The 14,832-nt window shown below is 39.5% G+C and overlaps 1 protein-coding gene across 2 annotated transcripts; it reads right to left on the bottom strand.

The window, feature by feature from the left end:
* Positions 1-3,991: 3,991 nt before the first annotated feature.
* On the bottom strand, positions 3,992-12,706 carry LOC134540867 (autophagy-related protein 13 homolog). Of its 2 annotated transcripts, none has more exons than XM_063383883.1 (5): positions 12,158-12,706; positions 9,967-10,312; positions 8,159-8,339; positions 5,870-6,119; positions 3,992-4,264 (listed from the first exon to the last, which is right to left on the bottom strand). In XM_063383883.1, exons 1-5 carry the CDS (start codon positions 12,329-12,331, stop codon positions 4,058-4,060), a joined length of 1,158 nt encoding a protein of 385 aa, XP_063239953.1. In that variant the 5' UTR covers positions 12,332-12,706; the 3' UTR covers positions 3,992-4,057. The 2 variants fall into 2 exon arrangements, with proteins under 2 accessions (XP_063239953.1, XP_063239954.1); XM_063383884.1 differs by having other exon boundaries at positions 9,967-10,294; positions 12,158-12,705.
* Between the last annotated feature and the right edge of the window lie 2,126 nt (positions 12,707-14,832).

Genomic DNA, 14,832 nt, shown 5'->3' with positions numbered 1-14,832 from the left:
ATGAGTGATTATTTAACTATACGCAATTAGACTTCAATAAATTGGTTAATTATCAAAACTGTATCTAAAAGTGAATTTTTAATATTTGTAAATGTAGGTCCACAAATGAACAAGCACACAATTATAAAAAGATTTAAAAATTCTCACACATTACAAAGAAGTAATAGTGTAAAGCTGCAATTTCGAGAGTTAAAATTAGCAAAGACGACACAGTAAAAAATATATAAAATGTTAGTAGAATGTACAGTATGTGTGACATTAAATAAAACTGCTGATAACTAACAAGTCTATTCACACTACAATTGAAATAAAAACATGTGATAAGTATGTAAACAAAATCTTCATTCACATTTTAAGACCACTCTGTTTGGCAATTGAAGAGATTTCATCTTCTAACATTTGGGCTTCCTTCTGAGCCTCTTCTATTATTATTTTTTTTACTTGCAGTGCTTGAACCATTTATGATCTTTTTTCTGTCCGTGAAATGTCATTTTAATTTTTAACATAGCATAATTCCATGGTACATGGAATCCCCGACTTTTCCAAGGTAAAGGGAATTCCTTTATTTTTCCTGACAGTGGCAACCCTGTGGAGAATCGTCAGCTCACATCCTCACCCCTTCTCCCTCATCCACTTCACCTACACTCGTCATTTGCATTACCAACATTAGGACAGAGGTGTTCACATTTATAGTCGGTTGATTCGAAGTACAACCGTCAAGGAATTTGATCCAACCCATCCTTTGTCACCCACAGTTCAATTTAGCACATCCTAAATGAACTGTAAAAGATAAGAATGTTCAGGTATTTGTTCCACCAAGTGCAGTAATATGTAACTGGCCTTGTTGGTTCATGTTCTTAATACAACATTAAGGTTTGTATGTAGCATATCGGCGTAAACTCCTTGCCAAAATAATATTTACTGTGAATACTTTTTTTCCTGTAAAATAAACATAGTACCTATCAAATTTTTTTTCCATGTTGGGAACCTCACACCCCTTTAAAAATGATTTGACAAGTTTTTTTTTCCCCAAAGGATCCTGGTTATTTTTTTTATTTTATATTTGACAAGTCGTTCTAATCCATGATATTTTATGCATTTATCTGTATTTGCCTGTTTCCATACATGTTCTGACCAAAGTGAATTTTTTTTTTTTTACTGTAAGCATCTTTCACACAAACTTTGCAAAAAAATAACCTATTAACTTAAGAAAATAGAATTAACACAACTAACATCCAAAATATAAACTGTAAAGTCATTATGTATTTAAATTCCTATGTGTAAACTTTGGGGTTCTAAAATTCTACAATTTTCCCCGAGATTTCTGTAGAGACAAATTATCTTTTGAAATTCAACTAGAAATGAAACATATTCGTAAAAGACCTGTGCGATGGTTATCTCCTGGAGACAGTGGAATAAGGGGTTGGCAAATGAAACTTTACAAAAATAACCAATTGACTTAAGAACAAAGTATTGAAAGAAATAAAAACCCCAAAACATAAAATCTACAGTGCTATTTTCTGAAGCAAAATCATTATTTAAATTCCTACGTGTAAACTTCGGGGTTCTAAAATTCTACTATTTTCCCCCCGAGATTTTGGTGTGACAAATTTTCTTTTGTTATCTTTAAAAGATTTGTGCAATGGGAGTGTATGACTTGGATGTTCATATCCTTGTCGACATGGGCGCAAATCTGTAGGATTTCCAGGGGGGGGCCCGTGAATTCTGTGGTTTAAGAATTTTGCGCTAGAGGTCAACCGAAACAAGTCTTCTCTGGATGATAAGCTCGTATGTTATACACTTTATTTTTACGTAAGTGATATTAACAATAAAGTAGAGCAACATATGTTTTAGTAATTATTAATTAATGACTATAAGAAATGATCTCTCAAACATGTTTGTATAATTTGCTAACCTAAATACATAAAATATCCATGAAAAAATCTATTAAAATAATATACGTGAATATAACGCTGTCCGTCCGTCTGTCTGTCCGTCTGCCACCAGGCTGTATCTCATGAACCGTGATAGTTAGACACAAATACTAAAAACATAGTAAAATAAATATTTAAGGAGGCTCCCATGCAACCAACGTGATTTTTTTGTTCGTTTTTGCTTGATATTGAAAACGGCAACAGGTAGACGCTTGAAATATTCACAGAATATTTAGTTATATATTCACTTTAAAATAAATGATTAAATTAAAATAAAAAAAAATTTTAAGGGGGATCCCATACAACAAACGTGAAAACAGAATAAAATTTCACAAATGATGTATTTCTGTTGCCGCTATAACAAGAAATTCTAAAACAGAATAAAATAAATATTTAAGAGGGGCTCCCAATCCCATACAACAGACATGATTTTTTTTTGCCGTTTTTATAGATAATGGTACGGAACCCTTCGTGCGCGAGTTCGACTCGCACTTTGTCAGGTTTTTTATGCCACATCACATAATTACTGCGATTCAAATGCTGTTCGTGAAATTCTTTGTTCACAGTTTTTGATGCGCCGTAAAAACCCAAAGCTCCAAAGCTAATAAACGGATCAACATCAAATGAACGATCGAATCATATTAAAACCCTTAAAGACTCTTTTATTTAGTAAAGGCATCAACCAGGTAAAAAAGAAAAAAAAAACTTAATGACACAAATGAAAAATCTCGTAGATAGAACTATGAAATTTATCCTACAGCTAATTGAACCACATACATTTCTCGGCTTATTTTTAGTATAATCAGTATTTTGGCAGTGAATATTATTTAGTTAAAATATACCGCTTGATTAGTTATTAAAGAGACGCGTTTGCTTCCTTATTAACTTAAATACGTATGTGTAACGTTTAAATACTTCTTTCTCAATCTTACTTTTGTTTACTCGTGCAGTGTTGCAGTTATCAAATAACAAATGTTATAAAGTGATTATCGGCCATGAATTGTGAAAATTATCGTTTGATAATAAAAGGGGAGTGATTTTAAATTCCATATTGACGAGGAAAAAAATTATTCCCTGTATATTCACATGTAACGTGCAGAGCAGCTAGCCTTACAGAATGTAGATGAGCTAAAAAAATTCCAGTAATGGTATATAAGTTTCAGTTCGTAAATAAACTAAATTCTGCTATAATCACTGTTAAAGTATTAAGTTGTTTATTTACTGGTAAAAATAACGTTACATAATCACTTAAATAAAATATATTACCTAAATAATAGTCACTACTTATAAAACAATCAAGCTTACCAGGTGAGAATCAGATTCTGTTTTCCGTTTCTTCCGCGTCACGAAATTATCCATGTTGATGTTTGCCAAGAAAGCAGAAGACTGGCGCACACGAGAGCAAAACCACTTTAAAAACAGACTACCTGAAACCTATAATACTGTCGTTTCAGAGGACAAGGTAGTGTGGGTACAATGGGGAGGAAATGCTAACGGAACCCTACCCTAGCTTCGTCCTTTGGAATGAACGGTTTCTAGGAATTAAGGGTTTCAAAGTTCTCACTGGAAAACTCCATACCATGGCTTTCGCAGAAGGGGTAGGTGAAAATAACTACGGAACTCAAAGGTAGGAATATAAAGCATGTCAAAGTGTCTGTCGTCGTTGTAAATAATAATCTGATATATATGCTGTGTACACCATTAACTTTAAAATCACGAAGTGGGCCCCCCCAAGGAGGGGCCCATTAATTCCAGGGGGGGCCCGGGCCCCCCTGGCCCCCCCGGGATCTACGCCCATGCTTGTCGACACCAGCAATTGTTTGCTTAATTTTGTGTGTTTTTTTGTCTTTTTTTGGGTATTTTTATTTCTTTATTTTATTTTTTAGTTTTTCTTCAACAGAAAAAGTTCTTAGCAATGGCGTATGTCCAAAAACTTACATCAAGTCAAATTTTCATTTGAAATTCGACTAGAAGTGAAACATATTCGTAAAAGAATTGTGCGATGGGTTATCTCCTGGGACAGTGGAATAAGGGGTTGGCAAATGAAAGAGCGGGGAGAGAGAGAGAGTTGCGACGGGAGCGCACGTGTATTTGCGAGCGTACAGGGCGCGGCGCGGAGCAGGTCAGTTGTCGGCGATGCACAGCGAGCTGAGCAAGTCGTCGTACTCCCGGGCGCTCGTCTCCAGCGCCTCGAGCGTGCGGCCGATGCCCTCCACCTGCTCGGCCAGCGTCGGCTGCTCCGAGAACGCCCTGAGCGGCGGCGCGCTCTGGCACTCCCGGTAGAACGCGCCCAGGTCGCTGTTGCCGTTCTCCGCCGCGAACGGGGTCTTCTGCGCACACAGACACCACACCGGCCCGGTAACGGCATCAGGGGCGTAGCCGGGGGGGGGGGGGGGGGAGGGGGGGGGGGTGTTTTGGGTGTCCAAACACCCCCCGAAATATTAAAAAATATATATACATGTACTTATGACAAAGTTTACACTTGTCTAGCTGTTGCAAATGCACTTAGATGAAACTAAGAAAGACCACACAGACATGCACCGGCCCGGCCACGGCGTTAGCCGGCGCCAAACTACGCACGTCTGAAGTCTGCAATGGGTAGAGACCCGAAAAATTTGCGGGTTCGTTTCGTGTCATGCTAAAATTCAAATAATTATACCTTAGTGCTGCTTCTGTCATTGGTTCACTGTTAATCTGGAGGACTGAGGGCCAATTAGAGACCCTCACTCATAGAAGTGTCGAATCACAGGCCACCCAGTCGAGACGACTCACAAGTCAGCAGCCAAATGAACAGTTGGCATTTGCCCGAGTGTGTAGAGGATATTGGAGTCCATCCTGGAGGTCATTGAACCCGCCAATTTTCCGGGTCTCTAGCAATAGGAGTAAACTTATCTTTAAGAACTTATTGGTGATTACTAAATTTAGCTGTCCAGGCTTTGGGCGGAAAAATAAAAATTGACCAATCATAAAACAGCAAGTAAAATTCTGTAAAATATACCTCCAAACCCCACAGTTTTAGTACTTGAATATGAAATGCTTTTATTTCGTAAAACATCGTGAAAGTATCTGAACAAGCGAGGTAATTTAACAAATAATTTTAAATTACAAACACACTGTTTTGACTTAAGTTTCTCTCTTATTTCAGTACTTCAAAGCATAACATTATAAGCACTGAACGAAAGCTTAAAATTGTATTTCATGTTATATTTACTTCCCAAGATATAAGTAACTAGCATCTGCCCGGGACTTCTGAGAAAAATTAAATGTGTGATGATATTGTTGTATATATATATATTTTTTATTTGATGCACATATTTTAAGTTGATATACTTCTGTAGAAGACATTGTATGGTTTATTATTTTATGCCAGTGCATGTGTGTGTGTGTGCGTCTATACACTTAACACACCATCTGGGTGATGACAGACTATAGCATGACGTTCCACAAATTACTATCACTGGGGGGTTGCCAAGACTTCTTCCAGGATTTCAAGTAAATCACTTGATTTCCCCTGGCCAATTCCAACATCACTGACATTCCAGAATGTGGACAGCCTGTCACGTCAGATGGTCTTAAGTAGAGACCGGAAAAATTCGCGAATTCATTTCACGATAGGCTACAACACAAATAGTTATACCTCAGTGCTGCCTCTGCTATTGGCTCACAACTCACCTGGATGACGCTGGGCCAGTGAGAAACACTCAACCGAAGCTTTATCGAATCACAGGCCGCTACGTTGGGACACCTTCGCAAGACAGCAGCCAATGACTGGGTGACATTTGACCGAGTGTACGTAGAACTATGGAGTTCAACCTGCAGGTCATTCATTGAACCCGCGAATTTTTCCGGTCCCTAGTCTTAAGTATCAAAGTACACCAAGTAACTCTGGTCTAAGTATCAAAGTACACTAAGGGCGCGACGGAGCAGCGGCCTACCAGGTCCACCATGATGAAGTCCTCGTTGGCGGAGGCGCTGGAGCGGCAGGAGTCGGCGGCGGGCGACCGGCAGCGCGGCGTGGCGTCCTCGTCGCGCGGCTCCGCCCCGCGCGGCTCCGGCCGCTGGCACAGCGTCAGCAGGCTGCTGAACGGGACGCTGGGGACCTCCACCTCGGGCCCCGGCGGCCGGCAGCTGTCCGCGAACGCCCCCGCCTTGATGGTGTCCGTGAGCAGCGCGTCGTCGTCCGGGCTGCAACACGCGCGCTCCCGACAATCACCCGCCACGGCCGATAATCAATTAAACGAGCACAGCACTTTTTTCCTCGTCCAGGCTCACAAAACCACCGGGCCTTCGGAAATGCAGTTTATACTGTTCCATGCTGTCAGGTTGGTTAACATGTCAAGAGTTCAGTGAACCAAGCGCCTGTCAACCACGACTGTAATTTTATACAGACTACAAATTAAACGCCACAACTCAACCGTATTAAATTTTATGGCCTAAAATGGCACTTCTTGAAACCAACATTCGTGAATTGGTGAAAATATTGTTACAGTGTTAAGTCGCCTACATGTTATTCCACTCCAGATGGATACAGAATGGACAGCCTGATAGTACATAACAGATAAAAACAACAAGGTTTAAAATCTTGCAGTAAAATGGTTTACAGACATGCCAACAATTAACATGTATAAATTTCCCTTCACAGTTACGCTATTACGAATGGTACTTCAGAAGTAAATGATTTAATATTTTTAATTCTGTACGTGTAAAGTGCATGCTTGTAGCTACTCTTCAGAAGTCATTGAACATTTTCCATGCTTGTTTGTCCAATTGGTGATCCTTCTAGAAGGAAAACTGGTTCGCTAGCACCTCCCACATTGGAGACGCTTATTGTGCGAGCCAGTTTCTTCTGATTGCACTATAACCAGTGGTTTTTCTGCTTACTTCAAGATTAAGAGAATATTTTAGCGTTCCACCATAATTTTGTGACGTTGGAATAACAAGGGTTGTATTAATCAAATTATTTCAATATTTAATTACAAATTAGATACAATTTCTAATTCGATTCCAATTGAAGTTAAAAATATATATTCTTATTTAGCTAATCGCAATACACCTAAAAATATAGAATATGCACCAATGAAACTTGCACACAATTTTCGCGCGCGCGCGCGCGCGTGTGTGTGTGTATATATACCGTATTTACTCGTGTATAGTGCGCCCTCGTGTATAGTGCGCACCACGATTTTTGCAACAAATTCCAAAGAAAAAAAAATATTTGAAATTTTTTTTCCCATAAATAAATTTTACTAACATTTTGTGGTACCTGATTATTTAAATTGATGTGTGGTGATGCGTCAGGAAAATACTTAAACTCTGCTGTGTAGACGGAAGATAATGAAGCGCTGTATCGTCACAACTGGTACGTGGGCGGGAGGAAGGGAGGCAGGCAGGAATGTGACACGGACTAGATGACTCACCGGTAGCAGCTGCGACGAAGCGAAGGAAGTGGTAGGGGGGACTGGTGTCAACATTTTCTCTCTCTCTCTCTCTCTCTTTTATTTTACTAGCTGTAGAGGGGGAGGTCTAAAAATAAACAAGAGACCTGCGTGCTTGCGCGCGCACGTGTGTGTGTGTGTGTGTGTGTGAGAGAGACCAGGTTGAGTGCGTGTGTGTGTGTGTGTGTGTGTGTGAAAGAGAGGCCTTGTTGCTTGTGCGTATGTGTGGGGGCTGGCCAGAAACGTCACCCGTCAGTTAACGACTTCCACTCCTCCCCGCCTCCCCCCCCCCCAAATTTTTTTTTTTCCGTGTATAGCGCGCATCCTTATTTTTTTCCTTTACTTGAGGGGAAAAAAGGGCGCGCTATACACGAGTATATACGGTATTTATTTATTTACTGATAATTGTAATGATATTTTGAAAGATTTAGACCCTTTCAAAAGGTCAAAAATCTCAATGACAGACATTTTGAATTCTTAATTTTCTTGCAGTTAAGATAAAAATATTGTATTACTGTAATTTCATTGATAATGAATTAATTTAAAATTGACAAATTTAGTTATTACATTGATTTAAGTGTCTTTTGTCATGTGTTTATGTTTGTGTTGTCCCATTTTATTGTGGTGTTATTATTGTGTTTTGTGTATGTTATTGTTATTTTTTGTATTTATTTGTTAAGTGCCCACCTGTTAAAGGCTCCGACTGTTGGTAGGCACTCAAATAATTATAATAAATAATATTTCATCGCGGCTACCCCCGTGAATAAACAGACACGTGGCGACCCTCACCTGGGACACACGTGCCTCGGGCTGAGGTCGGTGTGGAAGTGGTCGCTCTTCACCATGATGGAGTTCTCCCGGCCCGAGTGCTGCGGCGAGATGGTCATCTTGGTGCGGTACGACACGGACAGGTGGATGGTCCCCACGGGCGTGCACAGCTGCCCCACACGCACCTGCTTGTAGCCTTCCCCTGCGCAGACACGGCATCGCTCCATCCCGGGCCACCGTCCGAGGCCCCGTCGCCCTTCGCTAAGGTTATCATCGGGGACAAGATCACCACAAACCACCAAAATGCCACCATTAACCAGCAATTTCAATCCAAACTGCACTTAAGCCCGCCGCACATGGTACAATATTCCTTACAATATTGTAAGCTAGGAGTTTTACTGGCTCTACTACTAGTTTCTTCACTCAAATTCAAACTGGATACTAGTAGCTGTACGAGCTGGGCTACTGGTTTTGCGTAATAGACAGCGTCCTATTTTCGTTGCTTGGTGTGTTCCAATATTTAAGGAGTGGCCAAATCAGAACTCACGAAAACAGCACGAGGGGCTGTTTACACTTTTAAGCGCGCATGTCGTGATAAACATGGACGGAAAGAAATGGACTATGACCAACTTCTCGTTTTAATAAATGCATACAAAGAAGAGCCTTGTTTGTATGCAGTAAAAAATGTGAATTATCATAATAAAAATTTGTTGTGGAGAATATTCTCTTAACAAAACTAGTAAAGCAGCTAGAATCGTGTGCAGCAGAAACTTGTAGCGCACCTAGTGTTTCAGCTTGTAGCCTACACAGTACAGAAACCAGTAAGAATTCTAGTAAGCAAACTAGTAGAAAATATTGTACCGTGTGCGGATGGCTTTAAATCACAATACATTATTTATAAATATATTTAATTAATTAATTAAATTTATTCAGCATTATGTCTGCACCAAAATCGTATGTATTAAACAGATTTTTTTTAAATCTTGGAACTGATATTAGCAACTCATATTACATTGAGACTTTTGGTACGTGTTTTCAAACACACAAATACTTGCCGATCTAATCTTATACAGTTCTGAGTACTTTCTATCCTAGACATGCTTATAAAAAATTAGTATATTGTAAAAATGCCTCATATAGTGTCAGTCAAAATGACACTTGCGGTGAAATAAGTATCATCAAACATTTAAACATAATTTTTGATCAAAAAATGTGCTACCTTTATGAATCAACAGGATTCATTAAAATTTCAAAACAAAAACACCAAAAAAATATTGTTTTAAAAATGAAATTGGCCTAAAACTAAAGAATACTGTCCGTAACCATACAAAAAAAACACAGTAACATTATACGGTGAAAAGTATTCAATCCGGTGTGCTACGATTCCGCACATCCTGCAATCTGGCGTCATTCAATCAGCTCGCCTTCAGATTGTTTCCGGGTGGATTCTGGCTGCTGACCTCGGCCGCCAAGGGGCTTATTCTAGGTGCATGGTTACACCCACCGAGTCACTGACAGGAGAAGCCCTCGAATGAAAGCAGTGATAAGAAGATGTATAACAGAGTGGGGAGCGGGCGAGAGTCGAAGGGGCTTGGGGCTTATCCCAAGTACAGCGTTACATCTACCGAGTCACTGGCAGGAGAACCCCTCGAATGAAAGCAGTGATAAGAAGATGTATTGCAGAGAGCGACAAACTGCAGAGTGGAATGCGGGCGAGAGTCGAAGGGGCCAGGGGCTTATCCCAAGTACAGCATCACTGGCAGGAGAAGCCCTGCTAAGCAGATGCGTCGCGGAGGAGCGGGCGAGCGGGCGAGGGGCCGCACACGCACCCAGGTTGTGCAGCTGCGGCTCGCCCACGTAGATGCGGTAGCAGATGACGTACGAGTCGGGGCCCTGGCGCCGCGACAGCTTGTAGGCGGGCGTCACGCGCGTCACGGAGATGAGCGACTTGAGCAGCACGCCCATGCGGTTGTAGACGGCGTAGGTGACCTTGACGCCGGGGTCGCGCTGCTCCAGCACCCCCAGGCACCACGTCTCCAGCATCATGAGCTCGTCGTCGGCCGTGCGCAGCGAGATCTCCACGCAGAGGGGCAGCTTGGAGGACGCCAGCTCCCCGCACAGCGCCTTCTTCGCCTCGGCCAGCACCTCGGGCAGGTCCTGGACCGCCAGGTTGAACTGCGACCGTCCCGCGACAACGCACCGCTCTCTGTTACCGAGACTCCCTGACGGGGCGGAGTGCGCGACCCGCGCTAGTGGCGTGCGGCCACGAGCCAGCAAGAGGCGTGTGCACTTCGTGGGTTGCAGAAGGGCATACGACTTTTAATGCGCTCAGAAATAAGTTGTAAGCCTGACCACAATAAATAATTAGACATTTATTTAATTTATTTTGCTATCCTTTTGAATCCTGTTCCCCCCTGCTCATAACATTAGTTTTGGACCTTGACTTGACATGTGCAGCAAATTTTTTTTTTTTTTAATGTTCTATGTATGAAGAATCAAGGATCGGCAAACCTAACATTCACACCAGTCCAATTACGAGGCCGGGGTTTATGCATGTTCTATATAAATAATATACAAATTTGTAACATTGTAAGGTTTTTTTCATTTGGATTCGTTTAGCTCCATTAAAAATACTTTTAATATATTGCAGACGGTTGCTTAGGAATTACCAATTCACAATGTAGCTATCCCACACGATTTCACAGTATTTTTAATGTAGGTATACTAACCTAATCAACCGTCCATACTTTTTTTAAGTATTTTCGATATAGCTCGCCTATTGCCTAATTTCTCCTTCACATAAGTCTATGGAAGATGAAAGATACCATGGACATATCTCATGCAAGTATTATTAATCCTGTCATATGTGCTACTGAGTCGCTCCCATGAGAGGTGAACTTAACTATTCAGGCCTGGGAATGTACTCTTGTGAACTACGCAACTAAGCAACCATTAAAAATAGTTTCAATGTAACTATACTAACCTAACCGACCACATCCTATTTAAGTATTTTTGATGGAGCTAACCTAATCTAAATGACCATTCTCACAACGTAAGAAATTCATAATATTCATACAGAACATGTACAAATTCAATTTCGAAATGGACTACTGTTGTGAATATTAAGTTTGCAGATTCTGCGATTCTCCAAGTATAAGAACGTAAAAAAAAATGGCGATGGCTCAATCAATACATACTTATATTACAATGTAAGCTATAAACAGGTGAATTCTGGGGAGAAAAAAAAATGTATGTAAAGACACTATTTTCAAGGTAAATACAGGACATTTCTAGTTTTTGAAAAAAAAAAGATTTTCTGAATTTTATTATTGATTTCCAGGAAAGCTGTGTTGTAAGAAAACTACCAGGATGGCGAGATCACGGGTGGAAGCTCCACTGGGAATGGAGGCAGACTGTAAGAGGAGTGTCACACATTCCTAATAAGGACGAGGAAGTGGAATGGTCTGGAGGAAGGAATGCTAGGAATGACAGATGCAAGGGATATGAGGAGAGGTCTAAAGGGAAGTAGGGAGAAAAAAGAGAAAGGGGAAGACATATTATCACCTAGTGAAAGCCTTAACTGCAAGTGTAACAATCAATTTATTATAAAATAATTACCAAGATAGTAAGAAACCAGTTTATGAGCACTACATACGCTACACAGTAGAATTTCTGTATCACATATCTATGTTTATTACTTGATTCTAATGAAATGATCCTGTATACATTGATCCAGTGGTATGTGATTCTTGCTATTTCAATCTAGTACATCAAAAGTTCTGGACGATACAAAAATTGTGATGTAATTCATTATTGTAAAATGTATACAAAACGAAAAAAATCAGCGAGACCTGAGATATTTGGATTTTTGATACGTCAGAGATCTTTCGACGTATTAAATTTAAAAGGCAGGCATAATGTACCACAAGATGAATGTATATAGGAGCATGCCATCAGGATCAAAGTATAAACTTGGGTAAGTGACAAGCAACTTTTACCTGCTTCACTGCATTAACTTACCCAGTCGGTTCCTGATGAATACGGCTTGCACTTAGTGTGGACCTTTCCCCCCAACCTTGACTGGACGATGATCTGAGCAGCTTTCAACGAAAGGAATTTCGTAAATTTGTCCAAGTCTTTTTTATCTTGAATGCTTAGCTTTACAGTTGCCATTACTAGCTTATTTAGAGTCATGACTAGGTAAACAAACTTGTGTGCTTGAAAGAATCATCGATGCCATTTACCGTGCCACACTGAAAAAGAATGTTTTCGAATCCCATTTCGTTTCCCCCAGTGACATGCCACAACCTTACATCACTTGTCACTCCCACCTTCATTGCCGACGAACTGAACTGTCATACCGGGAGAAAACCACCTTACATGCTAACACATTTTATTTTAATTGCCTCTAATTCTTCTAGAAAAAGGAAAAGAATCTAGAACTGAATACGAATTTGCTTGACATCACATACAACTACTGAATTCCAAAACACTCCACGTAAAATATTTGACATTTCATACGACGTACACCATACGGTCACATCACAATCTGAAAAGGACACGAAAGACAGAATCTAAAATTCATCGCCCTAGAGTAAAAGTTTCCATAGAGTATCGTTTTTCAGATCTTTAAATTTATAGATATATATTATAAATATATTATAAATATATTATATATGTGTGTGTATTTATTTATATATTTATATACATATATATAAAGTAAATTTAGTTAAAAGTTTTTCTTGAGCAATTTTGGTTTCGGGGTGAATTAACCCCAATCACCGCGCCATATCTACCTACCGCAATCTGAGTCAGGCCACGATTGTGAGTTCCCTGAGAGTTTGCAATTTTTAAATTCACTGATCGTTTAATAACTGCCCGCACAGGCTGTTATGTCCCATGCCGTTCCTCACGGGGTGTGTACGGAAGTACGCGACCCGGAAAAGTGCAGCACATTGCGATACAATATTTTTTTTTATAATTATAATATAGTTAAGTGGCCTACAGCTTTCGCCCATAACCAAAGGGTCATTAAATGCAGCGTGAATCCTAATTTCTAGTCGTTATCAAAGATGAGAATATATATTTTACACCCATGCCTTACCCGGGACTCGAACCAAGGACCCCATTGCGATACAAGTGTACTGTGATGTATAAAATGAGAGCTCCCACCGTTGGTTCCAAGAAATAGTAAGGAGGCGCCCCGACATTAGAAACGTGAAGCATCTCCCTCCTTGTTCTATGCACACATCCAAAGATACCTTAAAACTAGGGATGAAACGATTCTCCAGAGGTATCGATACTTTTACTCGATACCTTTTCGGCCGTAAAGTATCGATAACTACTCGATATCGTATGAAAATTATCGATACTTTCTTGTATCGGATATATAGATTGTTTTTCAAATAAAATCAATATAGCAGTTTTAATATTATGTTTATTAATGTATTCAAAAAACTAGACTATAAAAAAAAACTTTGCTTTAGATATACTCCCCAAGAATAATAATTTTTCGAGGTGTTCATGGCTGCGAATGTGTAACCGAACAAACTTTGACGTGGAATGTACCAATATGGCGGCCGTAATTACATTCTTCCGAGCCACGCCCACATTGAGTACCAAAACATTGCATTGGTTCTACGTGTTTTGATACGCAACAACATGGTTTTGAATTAATTGAAGTTCTTATGCGAGTATACGAAGTAATATTCGATGAAAATGAAATCACACTTGAATAAAGATGATTTAAATATTCCTGTGGTTTATTTATATCATTTAAATGATGTGTGTCGCTCTTTGGAGCACAATGAAATGTGAAAGTTCTCGCCTTTTTTATAATACGATGTGTTCTTAAATTTGTTTTGGTTCTCCACTTTAATGCTTTAAATAAAGTCTTCTTGAATTACGCAATAGTTTGAAACTTGGAAACTTAAATTTTGAGTTTTTCGATGATTATTAATGTGAAATTGGTGACAACATAATAGAGTTGTAAAATTACACAATTGAATGTCCGGCATGCAGAACTGGGATAAAATATAGCAAGAAGTTGCTAAAAAAAATATAAAAAAATATTCGTTATTGTACTTAAGGCCTACACAAGATTATGAAAACAACGCATACATGGCTTGAAACGTGTCAATTGAGAGATAGGTGATACTAAAAGTTTTAAGTAGTCAAGAAAGTACTTATAGTCCTTAATATTTTCACACTTTATGCATGAATTATACATTACCATTTCCTTATAAATTTAGGCCAGTCATTTCAATGGAAGAAATTCTGATGCAAAACTCTACCTGTAATTTTAGTGAATAGGGGTACCTCAGAAAATAAAAACAAAAATTTTTTTGATATGCCCCACCTTTTCCCGGGTAATAGATTTGCAGGTTCTAGTCCAGTGTGCAGACAGATTAATTTTCTGCAACAAGATAAATGATCGCTCATTTTAATAGTCTGTTTACAGCAATCACACTGAATGATCCTCATGCTTCAAGTGATGGTGATGTACCCTGTGGCAGATCTATTAGTGGCGGAGGGGGGGGGGGGACAAAACATCTAAATACATTAAATATTATCCTACTTTCTTAGTACTACACTACCAACAGTACAATTTTCATAACTTATACTTACTTAATCCATTTTAAGTAGTTATAGTATGATTTCAAATTTTAAATTTCTGTAAAAAGGCCCTCAGCTGG

The sequence above is a fragment of the Bacillus rossius genome, chromosome 17, assembly GCF_032445375.1.
Source record: "Bacillus rossius redtenbacheri isolate Brsri chromosome 17, Brsri_v3, whole genome shotgun sequence".
Taxonomy (NCBI): Eukaryota; Metazoa; Arthropoda; class Insecta; order Phasmatodea; family Bacillidae; genus Bacillus; species Bacillus rossius.
The sequence above is the reverse complement of the archived record's forward strand: the minus strand, read 5'-3'. Positions and strand labels throughout refer to the sequence as shown.